This window comes from Morus notabilis, unplaced genomic scaffold (assembly GCF_000414095.1).
Source record: "Morus notabilis unplaced genomic scaffold, ASM41409v2 Scaffold615, whole genome shotgun sequence".
NCBI classification, from domain to species: domain Eukaryota; kingdom Viridiplantae; phylum Streptophyta; class Magnoliopsida; order Rosales; family Moraceae; genus Morus; species Morus notabilis.
Window position 1 is genome coordinate 112,275 of NW_010366289.1, and position 14,533 is coordinate 126,807.

The 14,533-nt window shown below is 35.3% G+C and overlaps 2 protein-coding genes across 2 annotated transcripts; both read left to right on the top strand.

Annotated features, from left to right (window-relative positions):
• The first annotated feature begins 812 nt into the window (after positions 1-812).
• Positions 813-6,643, top strand: LOC21390558 (uncharacterized protein slr1919). The gene is made up of 14 exons (XM_024173412.1): positions 813-1,054; positions 1,745-1,871; positions 2,009-2,255; positions 2,342-2,383; positions 2,818-2,889; positions 3,004-3,139; positions 3,287-3,444; positions 3,670-3,754; positions 4,277-4,479; positions 4,578-4,739; positions 5,054-5,203; positions 5,322-5,582; positions 5,706-5,975; positions 6,146-6,643. Exons 1-14 carry the CDS (start codon positions 982-984, stop codon positions 6,392-6,394), a joined length of 2,235 nt encoding a protein of 744 aa, XP_024029180.1. The 5' UTR covers positions 813-981; the 3' UTR covers positions 6,395-6,643.
• A 3,748-nt stretch (positions 6,644-10,391) lies between these two features.
• LOC21390559 (probable protein phosphatase 2C 59) lies at positions 10,392-13,737 on the top strand. Its single transcript, XM_010109998.2, has 9 exons — positions 10,392-10,428; positions 10,682-10,951; positions 11,519-11,646; positions 11,766-11,864; positions 11,960-12,115; positions 12,269-12,355; positions 12,434-12,525; positions 12,877-12,951; positions 13,156-13,737. Exons 2-9 carry the CDS (start codon positions 10,872-10,874, stop codon positions 13,312-13,314), a joined length of 876 nt encoding a protein of 291 aa, XP_010108300.1. The 5' UTR covers positions 10,392-10,428; positions 10,682-10,871; the 3' UTR covers positions 13,315-13,737.
• Positions 13,738-14,533: the final 796 nt, after the last annotated feature.

Sequence of the window (14,533 nt, forward strand, 5' to 3'; positions counted from 1 at the left end):
AGTTTAGGAACTAAATTTAATACAACTTTTATAGAGTAACCATCAAACCACAACCATAATTATTGTCTCGTGTCTTACTAAAATTTACTATCAATTTTTTTGGGTAGTTTTGGAAAAGCATTTTGTCTTTAAAACATTTTGTTGATAAGTATATGGACACGAATCTTTCTAAAAATTTAATATTTCAAACCTAAGCTATATTTGTTGTAAATTCAGACTGCACTAACAATAATTGTCAAATTTAAAGTGGTAAATCCGAAAAATGAAAATTTGGCTAAGGATTCCATATGAAAGTTTCACATTTCTCGTACAAATTTGAAAATACGGCACTCTTAAAAAAAGAGTTATTATAAAAAATAAAATAAAAAATCTAGGGCGTGTTTTGGAATTGATCTCATTTTTATTTTTCATGTTTTTCAAAAAAAAAATAAATCTTTTTTTAAAACGGCGTATGACACAATAAAAATAAAAACAGAAATGAAAACGATTTTTTAATTTAGTGTAAAATGAAAGAGAAATGAAAAATGAGTTTTAGTCATTTTTCATTTTTTGTTTTCGTTTTCTCTTCTCTCGAGCATAGAGAGAAAGAAAGATATTAATGAATTTTTTATACTGAAAATGATCTCTTAATAAAACTACCAAACGAATTTTTAAAAATAATTTCTATCTAAAATTAAAAACGTTTTTATTTTTATTTTTATACAATAAATAAAATCATTTTAAAACGAGTTTTAAACGCGTTCTAAGTCTAGTCTATTGGAAGAAAAAGGGAGAAAATTTTTTTCCGAAAAATACTAGAGCGGATTGGTGTCGCTGACGATGCCAAACAGAGAAAACGTGGCGGTTTTCTCAGGTTCCAAGCAAGCACAAACTCACAGCGCTATTCCTCGTTTGCGCAATATATCAAACACCTTCGCTGCAATTATTCCCCACGCCATCATCATCCATATGGCCTCTTCGTAATCCTCTGCCGCTAATACCATGCGCCCACCGCCGATGAGGAATGCCTTCGCCACTCTCAAGCGTCACCGCCACGCCTCTCTGCTTTCCCCTTGTACTTTTCTTCTCTGCTCTTTAATTCGTTTTCTCATCACATTTCTTTTCTCCTGCATATTCCGATTTTCATTTCGGCTTCCGTTTGGTTGATGAAAACGTCGCGAGAGAAAACTCAATCAAGATCATATGTATTTCAATCTCTTTTTTTAGTAGGTGAAAATTGAATTATTATATTCATGTATTTCTTGTTCTGGCTGTATTACTATTTTCTTTTTTGGATTTATTGGCCAAATTACGAGTCTGTGGATTGATTTAATTTAACTACCTGGATTAGGTTCAGAGGCTAATTTCGACTAATTTGTATAGTTTTAAGCAATGTGACTTAAATTTTACTGAAACTTTCGTGATTGCTTTATTTGTTTTGGTTAGACTTTGTTTGTTTTTTTTTCTTTTTTTTTTTTTAATTTAGCTTTGAATTACTTGTTGATTCTCCCTATTAACCATAATCACATGCTAATGGTTGAATTAGACGAGCACATGGCCGAATCAATGGTTTTTAGTCTCTATTTCAGTTGAGTCTTATCTAAGCAAGGAAAATGGAGGATTTTCTTTTCTCTTCTTTTCTTTTCTTTTTTAAATGTATTACCTTTGTTGCTTCATGCCAAGAATATCCGTCTTTACATCGAATCTCGATCACAATAAAAGTAATATTGTCTCCTTATTAGTTGGATTTTGGTATTGTTTTCAGCCTTACACTATAAAAGCACTATAGAGATCGTATTGCCGAAATGTGGATCATTGAGATTTCAGAAAGATTATTATACTGGGAGGAGTTCAGATAATTGGTTTCGCTATTACTTGTTGCTAAAACATTCGTAAGTCTATTGCTATCCTCGGTACTGGGAATAGAATTGAAAGTTGAAACTCATATTTGTTTTTGAGATCATCTGAATTTGTCATTGGTCTCACATGTCTATTCCTCCATGATTGTCCCCGCTTGATGTCGGTGCAGATATTCCACTAGTTTCACCAGTGTGCACGGCGAAAGGCCGTCGGCGGAGTACGCAAAGTTGAGGAAGGAATCGCTGGAAAGTGAGTTTGGACAAACTCTAGGGACTTATAGCTCGAAAAGTTTTTCCACTGTCTACCGTTTTGGTCCATTTTTGGCTTTGTATAGAGCAGCAATCGTTTCGTTCCATGTTGTGAAGCTATCCATCTGGCAATTATTCATATGGGATAACAAAAAACGTGCCATCAAGGTATTAGATTTTTCTCCTCTACTTGAAAAGGTTATTGTTTGTGATTTTATGGATGGAGTAACGAAGTTTGTACAATTCTTTTGCAGTTTCGAGAAACTCTAATCCGGTTGGGACCTTTCTACGTGAAGGCAAGTCATTTAACTTTTAGGTGAAACTTGACATGCATAGCTTTTGTGTATACCTACGCATGTTATTGTGTATTAATATAATTTTTGTTATTGTCTTGTTTAATCTCTTGTTTTGATGGAAGGGAAAATTCATTTTTAAATTTTTTGTTTCTAGTTATTGTTTAGTTCTTTGTGGTCTTGATTTTCATGCTAATAACCCAGTTAATATATGTTTTAGTTCCTTATATTCACATTCTCTGTAGCAATTTTTTTTTTCGGATGTGACCTTTCCTTTCTATCTTTGTTTTTGGTTGTTTATAACAACGCTTCTGTATCTCGGAGAGGTGCTTAAGATCAATAACTTTGTGGTTCAATCTTGTTTCATGGTTTCTAATTTGCTCCATTTCAAAATTACACGGTTAACCAATATTTCTTTTTCTTCCTTTTAATTGCAGCTTGGGCAGGCTCTTAGCACTAGGCCTGATATACTCTCAACTGTATACTGCGAGGAGCTTGCTAAGTTACAGGTTCGTATATTTTTTTATTCCCTAAGTGCTTTACTTGTTCATGATCAAATATTATGCTTTTGATTTTTTTTTCTTCACAGTCTTACATATTAAAGGTTTTTTTTCCTCTGCCAGGATCAAATACCCCCATTTTCTACTCAAGTTGCAATTAAATCGATAGAAACCCAGTTAGATGTTTCCATTTCAGAGATTTTTGCTGACATAAGTGCAGAGCCCATTGCAGCAGCATCCTTAGGGCAGGTCTATAAAGGTTAGAGAGCTCTTTTGGAAATTGAGACATATATGCCTTTTTTCTGGACAAGCGAGGAACCTCCAAACCCTTCTTGGAGGATTTTCAGAGAATGGGTATCTTTCGAGACAAGCTAAATGGTTTATGTTGTTATTTCAAGTTTTGCAGCTCATCTGCACTCAGGAGAACTGGTAGCTGTTAAAGTACAAAGACCTGGTATGTCGATGTTGCTAACCCTTGATGCCTTATTATTCCATATGATTGGTGGCCAATTGAAGCGTTTTGCCAAGGCCCGCAGAGATCTATTTGTAGCAGTGAATGAGGTGGTGAGTCCCTTATTACGTCTCCACTACCTTCCCGTTATCATAAAAATTGTCGAAAATTTACCACCTAAAATATAAGACATTAGTTTTATTCTCTCATATGTTTTATCTTTCTTTCTCCATAATCTATCATTTATCTTCATGATAATCATTTTCACTTTGTTCATCTTCCTTATAATAATTTTGAACGCTCGTGTTCATAGTTTTTTGGTTTCTTTTGATGGACAGGTTAGACACATGTTTGATGAAATTGATTATATCCTAGAGGCAAAAAACGCTGAGCGATTTGCCTCTTTATATGGTTTATGCCCTTGTAAGTTCTTACATACTTGTAACTGTGCATTTTATTTGTCAGAATTTAAGTAGGCATCTCATTGAAGTTTGGCCTCTTAGTGAATACTGAAAACATGCCATAGAATCTTCTCACCAATATAGATGCTATTGACCAGTTGTTGAAGTATCTTCTCTGCGAGATGTATCCATAATGATCTTCCATCTTAAATGTACCTGAACGTCATTATCTACTTGTCATGTTTGGACATATTATTTCAGAAGTTCAAGATTGCTTATCTTCCTGTAGTTTTCTTTCAAGGAGAATAAGTAGCCTTGATAAAAATAAGGTGTTTTTTTCTTCTTGAATCATGCATGTTAGAGGTTTGCCATACACGTTCTGCTCTCAGCAGGGATCACTGCTTGGATGGAGGCTTGCTAATCACTTTGCTTCTAAAACTATAATAGGGTGATATCCACTCTTTGTTGCTATCTATTAGAAAGTAATATTGTTAAAATTATTAGTCTAAACATATAAGTGACAAATATTTATCATAATATGAAGCTGATGGCCAAAAGAGCTATCAAGAAGCTACGCCGGGAGAAACCATCAAATATCATAAAGGAGATCGTGTTAAGGTTCCAAAAATATATTGGAACCTCACTCGGAGGGCTGTGCTTACAATGGAATGGATTGATGGAATTAAGCTTACTGATGAAACTGCCCTGAACAAGGCCTGCTTGAACCAAAGGGAGCTAATTGACCAGGTATTGAGCACAAATAACTCCAAGTCTTCATAATATTAGACTGTTATTGGCTATTTTGCATTATTTTGCAACATTTCATTTCCTTTGATTCTTTGTAGGGAATGTACTGCTCTTTGAGACAATTGCTTGAGGTGGGCTTTTTTCATGCTGACCCACATCCAGGAAATCTTGTTGCCACTGAAAGTGGCTGTCTTGCCTATTTTGATTTTGGAATGATGGGTGATATTCCTCGACACTACCGTGTAGGACTCATAAAAATGGTAAAACTCTTTAGAACAATTCTGTACGATGGTTAATTTTCTTGTATAATTACACTTGTTGCGCTCATTCATGGCACAAAAATAGAAAAGGGATGCACTGGAATGTGAACTCTCTGTGGATTTTTCACTTAAATACTTGTCTTTTGTGCTCATTCATGGCACAATAGTAGAAAAGGGATGCACTAAAATGCGAACTCTCGGTGGATTTTTCACTTAAATACTTGCCTTTTGTGCTTTTCTCTATCTCTTTTTGTCTTTGCTGATGCTAAACGTGGTAGCCTATCTGCTTGTTGATAAGTTTCTACTTCTTTCAGCTTGTGCACTTTGTTAATCGTGACTCACTGGGTTTGGCAAATGACTTTCTTTCTTTGGGATTTATTCCTGAAGGGGTGGATATACAATCAGTTTCGGATGCGTTGCAAGCATCATTCAGTGAGGGGACTAGACATTCTAAAGATTTCCAGGTTTGTGCTTGTGTTCTCGATATGCATTCATGTAGAATCATGTTGCTACCCATGTACTCATGTTTGTTGCTTTTATTTGATCTGTTGTGATGACCTATGTTGCTGCGTTGGATTTTAGGGAATCATGAACCAGTTGTATGATGTCATGTATGAATTCAACTTTTCTCTTCCTCCCGACTATGCCCTGGTCTTAAGAGCACTAGGATCACTGGAAGGCACTGCTAAGGTTCTGGATCCTGATTTTAAAGTCGTTGAGAGTGCATATCCTTTTGTGATTGGGAGACTTCTAGCAGACCCGACTCCTGATATGAGGAGAATTTTAAGGGAGCTTCTAATCCGTAATAATGGATCCATTAGATGGAATCGGCTAGAGCGCCTTGTAGGTTCTCCCTCTAATTTACGTAAATATTGCGTATTTGGAGTTTCCAAAAGGTGTTTATTGCATAGAATATATATTTTCGACATTGATGAGTCATATCTCTGAATCGATATCTTGTTTCAGATAGCAGCGATATCGGAACAAGCTTCTGAATCTGCTGAGGAGCCGCCTGATTTGAAGGAGAATAAGCAAAATCCTCTGGGATGGAAATATTTTGACATGCATTCTGTTGTTTCTGCCACTGAAGACCTTTTGCACTTTATTCTGTCTGAAAAGGGTCAGAGGGTGCGCGTTTTCCTTCTACGAGATATAATTGACGCTGCCGATGCTTTTATCGATGATGAAGTCGTTGATTGCGTGTTAAATGACAAGCCTAAACAAAGAGTGTCTGAGGTTTGTTTCCTATGAGCGGTCACAATTCCAAAAAAGATTCTCAAGTCTAGAGTTGCATAAAATAGTTTCTTTCTCGGAACTCTATATTTTCAAATTAAAAGGAGTGACAAGTATAAGTGTAGTAGTACAGAAAATGATAAGTTATTTATGTTGATTCTCGTATTCTTCAGGAACATGACATGGTGAGGAGGGTTGTCAATGGGTTCCAGCGACTCCGTGAAGCCGTAAAGTTGGCCCCAGAAGTCTGGACAGCAATGTTTCTGCGATTGGCAGTGAAACGTGAGGTTCATTCGTTTGCACTAGACTTACTTTCAGCTCTGATAATCCATTTTAGCCGCAAAATTCCGGAAGCTTCTTGGATCTGTTTGTCAAAAATTCTGCATGAGTTGACGAAAAGAAACAGCTCTGTTGAATTGTGATTAGCAGTAGTAGCCCCGATTTTAAAAAAAAAAAAAAAAGTTTTGTTTTTTTATTTTTTATTTTGTTTTTCCCTCTCTTCTATTTCAATGAAGGGGAAATTTGGCGATTCATTTTTGTTGAGGAATTTCAAGATTTTGTATAGAACGTAATTAGATTTCACACACAGCCAAACAAAACGGACTGCAAAAGCAACGGATAGGCTTTCATAACAATAAAACGCCATCTAGTGTGATGGCTTATTGTGGTGAGTTTCTGGTCACAGGTTCGAGTACGGAGTTGGGGATATTAAATGACGGAGTTGGGATATTAAATGACGCCATCTAATGTGGTGGCTTATTATGGTGAGTTTACGGTAGCAGGTTTGAGTACGGAGTTATTTAAAAGGGATATTAAATGTGAAGGTTTGTTTTCTGCCACTCTAGTGCTCGATTGAGAGTATCACACAACTGTTAGCCATATTTGGTGGGGTTGGGGTAACGCCCATTTCGGTTGAGAAGTGGTTGATTCAAAGTAGGCCTAATGCGAGCATTTTTGTAAGCGTCTGGGGTCTTTTTGGTCACGTAACGATGGTCACTTCTAGACTTCTAATTTAGCCATAAAAAAAAGAGTAAAAATGACGAGAGAAATTATACAAATTATACATGCGTAAGCACCTGTGCTGTACGAAGTTCTTAGAGATTTCTACTATTTAATGTTGGCTTTATTGAGCAACCATATTGTTAGTAAAGGTGGTAATTCGCGTCACGTGTTGTATTTTGGTTATTTTTTTTAAAATTTACAGTTAATCCGGCCACAACTCGTGACGCGAATTTTTTTAAAAATCGCAACACGAACATGACATGATCACTTTACGGGTTGACGCGATATGAAAATTACTCGTGACACGAAATTGACCTGTGTACTCGAAATTGACACGAAAATTGGTATATCTTTCTTTAGTTTTTTACATAATAGAAATAACTTAAAATTCATAACACACTAAAATATAATAACATCCAACAAAATTATGCAAATAATAGTATAAGATTTTGAGTATAACTAACATGATATCATAAATTCATAATAAAATTTAAAATATGTAATGAAAAATATATATATTTTAGTCTTTTACTAATTTTGTGTTGTGTTCGGGTTATGCGGGTTTAACTTGAAATTGTCCTGTGTTTTTTGTGTCAATTTTAGGTCGATCCAATTCTGATCCGATCATATTTTTTCTCAACTCTAAACCGTGAAATTTGTGTCGTTTTCGAATCTGTTGTCGTGTCGTAAGCTATATTACCCGCCTTAATTGTAGGCAGGGTTTTTTCTTCTCTTATGTGGCTACCTCACTTTGAGATAGATATAGAGAAATCTTTTTCCGAGTAGTTTACACTTGCCACATGGTAGGGAAACTAGCTTCTCTTATTCCTCTTCCCTGACTAATAGGGAACGATGGGGAACCAGAAAAAAAGATTAAGGAAATCTTGAATCTAAGCATGTTCTCTGTCTTGTGAATGACACGTCCCACTCACACTTGTAAATTTGTGATTCCCCTGATGGATGGCGAATGGGATTTAATAGAAATTCAATAATCCTTTGCCATCAACACCAATTTCCATTAGTGTGCCAATCTCAATTTAATGGACACACGCAAAGCAACAACATATTTTCAATGTACGTACATTTTATATACATTTTCCTCTATCAGTACCATCTAATTTGTGCGATTGGAATCAACACTTTTGGTCTATGGGGTTGCTCATAGCCAGATACCATGGTATCAAGTATTCATTTGGATTGTTTTGGCTTTAGGACAGATACCACTTTTCTCTCTGCCTCTATTATTCATATATATATGGGTATGTATCTCTATCAAATTCGTTGACCACTATTATTTTCAGAGTACACAGTCAATGGTCATTGGCCATGGTGGAAATACTTAAATATACGTAATAAAGAATGAATGCTACATGTGCTGATAATAAATGGTCGAGTGATTGAATATTCAGAACGACAAGTGTTGATAATTTCTCTGTCATTTTTCTTTTTAATGGTTCAAATTTTCCTCCAGTCCAAAGCCTCATTAAACATGCTTGCATCTAACATTTGGATCGGCAAAAGAAATTTAAGCTACCAATTACAAAACTTTGCCCTTCCCTAATAACACAATAACAATAAAAACTTAGCCGTTTAGCCGTGAACAAAGTTTTAGCTTATTTTATCATGTTGACGTATTTGCTATATAGGCAAAATCTTTGGTCAGGTAGGCATTTTTTGCCTAAACAGAACGACAGTTGTATAATTTAGAAATTTATTGTACATTTACATAACGACAGTTGTACAATTAAGTATAAGTCTTGTATATGCCTTATACAATTTAACATATGAAAGTTATACATTTACATAAGTCTTGTATATTTACATATAAAGATGTATAAGTTGTACGACAAGTTGTACAATTCAGCATACGATTGTTGTACAATTCAGCATAAATCTTATATAATGTCTTCTGCTGGATCAGTCAGATAAATAGTATTTGCCAGATAGAAGACATTTCCTATATATATGATTAAAAATAGCTGCATACCGTGCACCTTGAATCATCTTAGCCACCTCAACAGCACAAGTAAAGATTTTACACAGTCTAACTTGTTATACATTATGACAGCAAAATGCTTTTCCTCCATAGACACCTAATGGCATAGATGGCTCGTACTTATGGTACATTCTGACACCAACACAAATGCAAGCTAAAAATGTTCGTACGTTGTAATTAGAAGACGAAGATATTTTGAGGAAATTATGGAAAGGGTGCCAAAAAAAGAAAATAAATTATTAATAATTTTTAACTCTAAATCGGCAGGAAATTATGGAAAGGGTACCAAAAAAAGAATAGAAACTGTTATTAATTTTTTTAACTCTAAATTGACAAATTTTCAAGTCATTTGATTTGATGCAATAACATGTTTGAAAAAACGCACACCACCAGAAATTATAAAAAAGTATATTAGTATACACATTTTCAAATTGATAAATTTCTGAATTAATTGATTTAAATATAATTCAGCGTTTGAAAAATTCTTACCATGATTAAATATGCCCCAAAATACCCAAAAAAAAAAAAAAAGCACTCCATTAAGAGCGTTCACAATTTTGAATCGACAAATTTGTGATCAAATTGGACATTTAAAAAGCACAATCTGTAAAGGGTGTTTATTTGATATACTTAAATTTAAATTTATAATTCTGCTACAATGTAAAGCTCTCATAAAACATTTAAATTTTAAACATTAAAATAAAAAATTATAGATTTAAATATACCTTCTAAACGAGTTTAAGTATATTCGAAGACTCTAATCTTACACAATTGTGTCGTGGAACTTAAATCTGTTAGTTGGTGGTTGACGCTACTAAGAAATGCTAATGGCGATCAAATAAAAATATATCATATTAATAAAATTTACGTGTTAAATAAAAAATATAAAAAATAATAAAGAGAGTGACGTTGATATTTTGTTCTCAGAATTTGATGGTGTGGTCGGTCGGGAAAGACGAGCAGCTCTTCTACTTGTGCATGTGCTCCACGTGTGTGGCATACCCTCCACATAAGCCCTTATTTGAAGGTCATGGGACTTGTGATCTCTCCAAATTTGGGCAATTTGACTCGGTCCGCATCGCCAGATCGCCTCACGCTTCGGCGCGACGCGTAGAAGCACCCACATTTAGTATGAAATTTCCAACCAACAAACTAACCCTAACACGATTACTCTTTTTATTTTTTAATTAATTAATTACTTTTATTCTCATTATTATTACCTTTTCTTTATTGTTTTCTTTTCTCTACTGTTTTTCTTTTAATTTTAATTCTATTGATCCAGAGTTTCCCAAGCCCAACAAATCATTAAACCAAACTCGAACCAAAAACAACTAAAGGAAACGAAATCCCCCCCCTCCCTTTGCTCTTTCTCTCTCCCTCTCTAGAAATCCCCTCTCTCGTCGTTCTCTCTCTTTTGGTTCCCTCTCTCCTTTCTCTCTCTATGGCATTTCTCTCCGGGTACTTTCTCTCTCTATGTCATTGACTGCGTGGGAAATCAATCTCAATTTGCTCATTCAATTATTAATTCGTTAGGTTGTATCAGTTTTTTCGATATAATTATTTACCCTGTCTAGATTCTAGGTTCTCTCTTTTTGGAATTCATAATTCGGCTTGTAGCTATAATAACAACAAGATCCGTGTAATTTGATCCCCAAAATTCGAACCTAATTGGCGTTTTTTCGGTTCATTCCTCTGGTTTTTGTATATGCAGGTCAAGTTTGATGAATTCGTAGTTTCAGAATGATCTTTGGGTTGTTGAGCTTCTTTATCGCTCGAAAATAGGCTCTAATTGGTGTATCGTCGACTATATTTGTAGACCGATCGCTGAAGTTGCAATAATTCCTTTTCTCATTTTGGTCGAAGAAATAAGAGGTTGCCAGTTTGTTAATTCGAGCAACAGAATGGGATATCTCAATTCGGTTTTATCATCTTCAAGCCAAGTTCATGCTGATGATGCACCCGTAAGCGGCGGTGGTCTCAGGTGTGCTTTTTTTTTTTTTTGGGTTATTAGATCTGGAGCTGTTATAATGGTAGATTTTTTGTGTCATTTAGTTGCTTTTATGAATTATTTTATAATGAGCTGTTGTTTCTTCTGTTTTGGGATTTATGCTTATAAGCTTATGCTGTGTGGCATTATGATTTATGTGCTAATTATTAATTATGGCCATGTTAGGGGTGCATTTATTTTGTCTTATACGCTTCTGATCGGCTGATTTGTAAATAGGATCTGTTTACTTTCATGGGCAATTTAGGAGAGTCAGGAAATTTGATATATGATTTGGGTTATTTTCTTGGTTAAGACTTGTTTAACAAGAGTTGTATAGTGGTATGTATATCTGCCCCGTACCGTAAAGGACATATCCTTGGAAGTTGATATTCGTATTAAATTGTAGATGCTTCTTATTCTTTTTTCCTTAATTCTCATAAGAAATGCTTACTAGAGCTCTTAATTGATTTTGCTTCTCCTATAGATGAACTAACAATTTTGTTTGATAATGAGTTTGCTTGGAATGATTCTGACACTAACTATGATGTTGATTTGTAACAGTCAGAATGGAAAGTTCAGTTACGGTTACGCTAGCTCTCCTGGGAAAAGGTCTTCAATGGAAGATTTTTATGAGACAAGAATTGATGGTGTAGAAGGAGAAATTGTTGGTCTCTTTGGAGTTTTTGATGGTCTCTCTCTCTCTCTCTCTCACACACACACACGCGCGCGCGCACACAACTATGACACACAACAGGTTGCATAATTGAGAAGTCAAAAATAACAAAATTTTTTCTCATTGTTGTTTCAGGTCATGGAGGTGCTCGAGCAGCAGAATATGTGAAGCAGAATCTTTTTAATAATTTGATCAAGCACCCAAAGTTCATCTCTGACACAAAATCTGCTATAGGTTTGTTATTTCATACCAGTAATGATACCAATGGAATTTTCTATCCAACGGTATAAAAATGAAAGTGTTAAAGAACATGTTCCTTGTTTCTGCAGCTGATGCGTACAGCCGCACAGACTCGGAGTTTCTGAAATCAGAAAATAATCAGAACAGAGATGCTGGATCGACTGCTTCTACTGCCATCCTAGTTGGTGACCGTTTGCTTGTTGCAAACGTTGGTGATTCCAGAGCTGTAATATGCAGGGGCAATGGTAAGACTGGGTGATCTATCGTGGTTTTTGGTGGCGGCATTTCTTTACCTTCAGATTTAACTTATGTCTCGTGCTTCTATAAATAATGCTCTAGTATTAGTTACTTCAAAGTTTTTCACTTGGTTGATTGCCTTTAACTTTTGATCTCCACAGCAATTGCTGCTTCAAGGGATCACAAGCCAGACCAAACTGATGAGCGGCAACGGATTGAGGATGCAGGAGGATTTGTTATGTGGGCAGGTATTGTTTTTTATAGATTTTAAAATTTCCCAACGTTTAGCCAATTGCTCGCTTTCTTGATTGAAATCATATAATCAGGAACTTGGAGAGTTGGAGGTGTTCTTGCTGTTTCTCGTGCATTTGGTGACCGGCTATTGAAGCAATATGTTGTTGCTGATCCAGAAATTCAGGTTACTTTCTCAACTTTCATAACTAAATCTGACATCTAACTAATGATTTATGTTTCTGGGTCATGTTTCAACTTGTTGAATAGATTGACAGAGTTAATAAATATAAAAGTTAAGATAGCCTTGAAATAGTTAATTTTAAAACTTGTATGGGTGTATGACCGTGCAATTGCTCACAATTTTTGTTCAGTAAACTGGATGTGGGGATAAAAGAAATCTATATTCATATGATCAAGTCCTTTTATTAACTCCACTTTTGAGATTATTGTTCTGGGAGAAACAATTTGTTGCTTTAAACGCCTTCTCTATCTCCCATCTTCCCATATAGCTTAGCCACACAATTTTTTTATGCAGGAGGAAAAGATTGATAGCTCTCTAGAGTTCCTTATACTTGCAAGTGATGGATTGTGGGATGTTGTCACAAATGAGGTTTGCCATGGATTTTCTAATTAGATACCACTTGCACGTACTTAACTCTCTATTGAGACTCGTGTCCGAGTGTCTTATCTTTATAGTACACAACTGTCTTGGTCCTACTTCTAGAGTGCTATACAGTTGTCATAAGCCTTGTAATTGCTCGGATGTGCACGTCGATTGGTCGGACTCTGAGATTCTTTACGTATTTCTCCACAGGAGGCTGTTGCAATGATTAAACCAATTCAGGACCCAAAGCAGGCTGCAGAAAGACTGATGCAGGAAGCATTTCAAAGAGGTAGTGCTGACAACATTACTTGCGTTGTTGTTCGTTTCTTGGCCAATCAAGGGGGTTCGTCTCATAGTAGTACTGAGTGAACTCACGTTCTTCGCTGAAAGCCTGAAAGCCTGAAAGCATTTGATTGCCTGCCAGATTGGTAGGAGGGGTACAATAAAATTCATTGCTTGACAAATGTTAGGAAGTCTTTGGTAGCATAGTATTGTATAAGAATAGACGCTAAATCAAATTTATCACTCTGCTAATATGTATTTTTACGTTTTTCCAGCCTCCAGCATAGATTTGTATCGTAGTTTTTAGTTTCTGTTGTTGGGCTTCTTTTTCTACTTCTTCTTCTTCTTCCTTTATTTTTATTTTTATTTTTATTTATTTTTTATTTTATAAAATAGTCTGTTCTCTGACTTCTAAGTGTAGCGGAAATGCTTACGTGTTTCTCTGTAAAGAGTGCTGTGTAACCAAATTCTCAAATATGATGTAAATGTTGTTTGAACTTATATTTATCAGCTTCTGCTATATGAAATTTTTGCTTTGGTGGTGATTAGTTTGGCTTCAATCATATTTCTCCCAACTCTTAAAAGCAAAAATAAATAAATAATAAACAAACCAAACAAACAAATAAATAAACCAATACATTCTTTACAACGGTTAATTTTTAAGACCGATACATCTTGAGAAAGCAAAATTGATTATTACAAACTACGTCATCTTTTGTGGGCGACGTCTTGATAAAACGACATGGGACTCTTGAAATGTTTCTGTTGTTGGACAATATCATGTCGCTTTCAAAAGCGACATGATCCTTGCAGACGACAATATCAATGGAAAACGACATCCAATTTAACACCAATACCAAGATAAACGACATCAGCTATTATAAACGACAAAATATGAAGAAAAAACGACATCAACTTTGTAAACTGTTTACTAAAGGACAACTTTAAAAAGGCAGCTTTTCAAAAAACGACAAGGCAATTATTTTAAAAACAAATGGCCTAAAACGACATCAAGATGCATTATTAAGCAACATTATATTTAAAGAAACAAAATCATCCTCGAGTTTAAAAAAAAAAAGCTCAAAAAAAAAACATATCCACTCAAACGACGTTAATTCCAAAACATAAGAACGGCTTTATTATCTGTTATAAAGGATGAGTTATCGTAGCTAGAAGTGAGAGTTCGGACTGCCCAACCCCGTCCGGTCTGAATTTAATAGCCTGAATGGGAATTTCGAGCAGAGCCGGTTGGGCCATCCTGAAAGGAAGGAGAGTCCACCCAGTCCGACCTTAATGTCAACGGGCT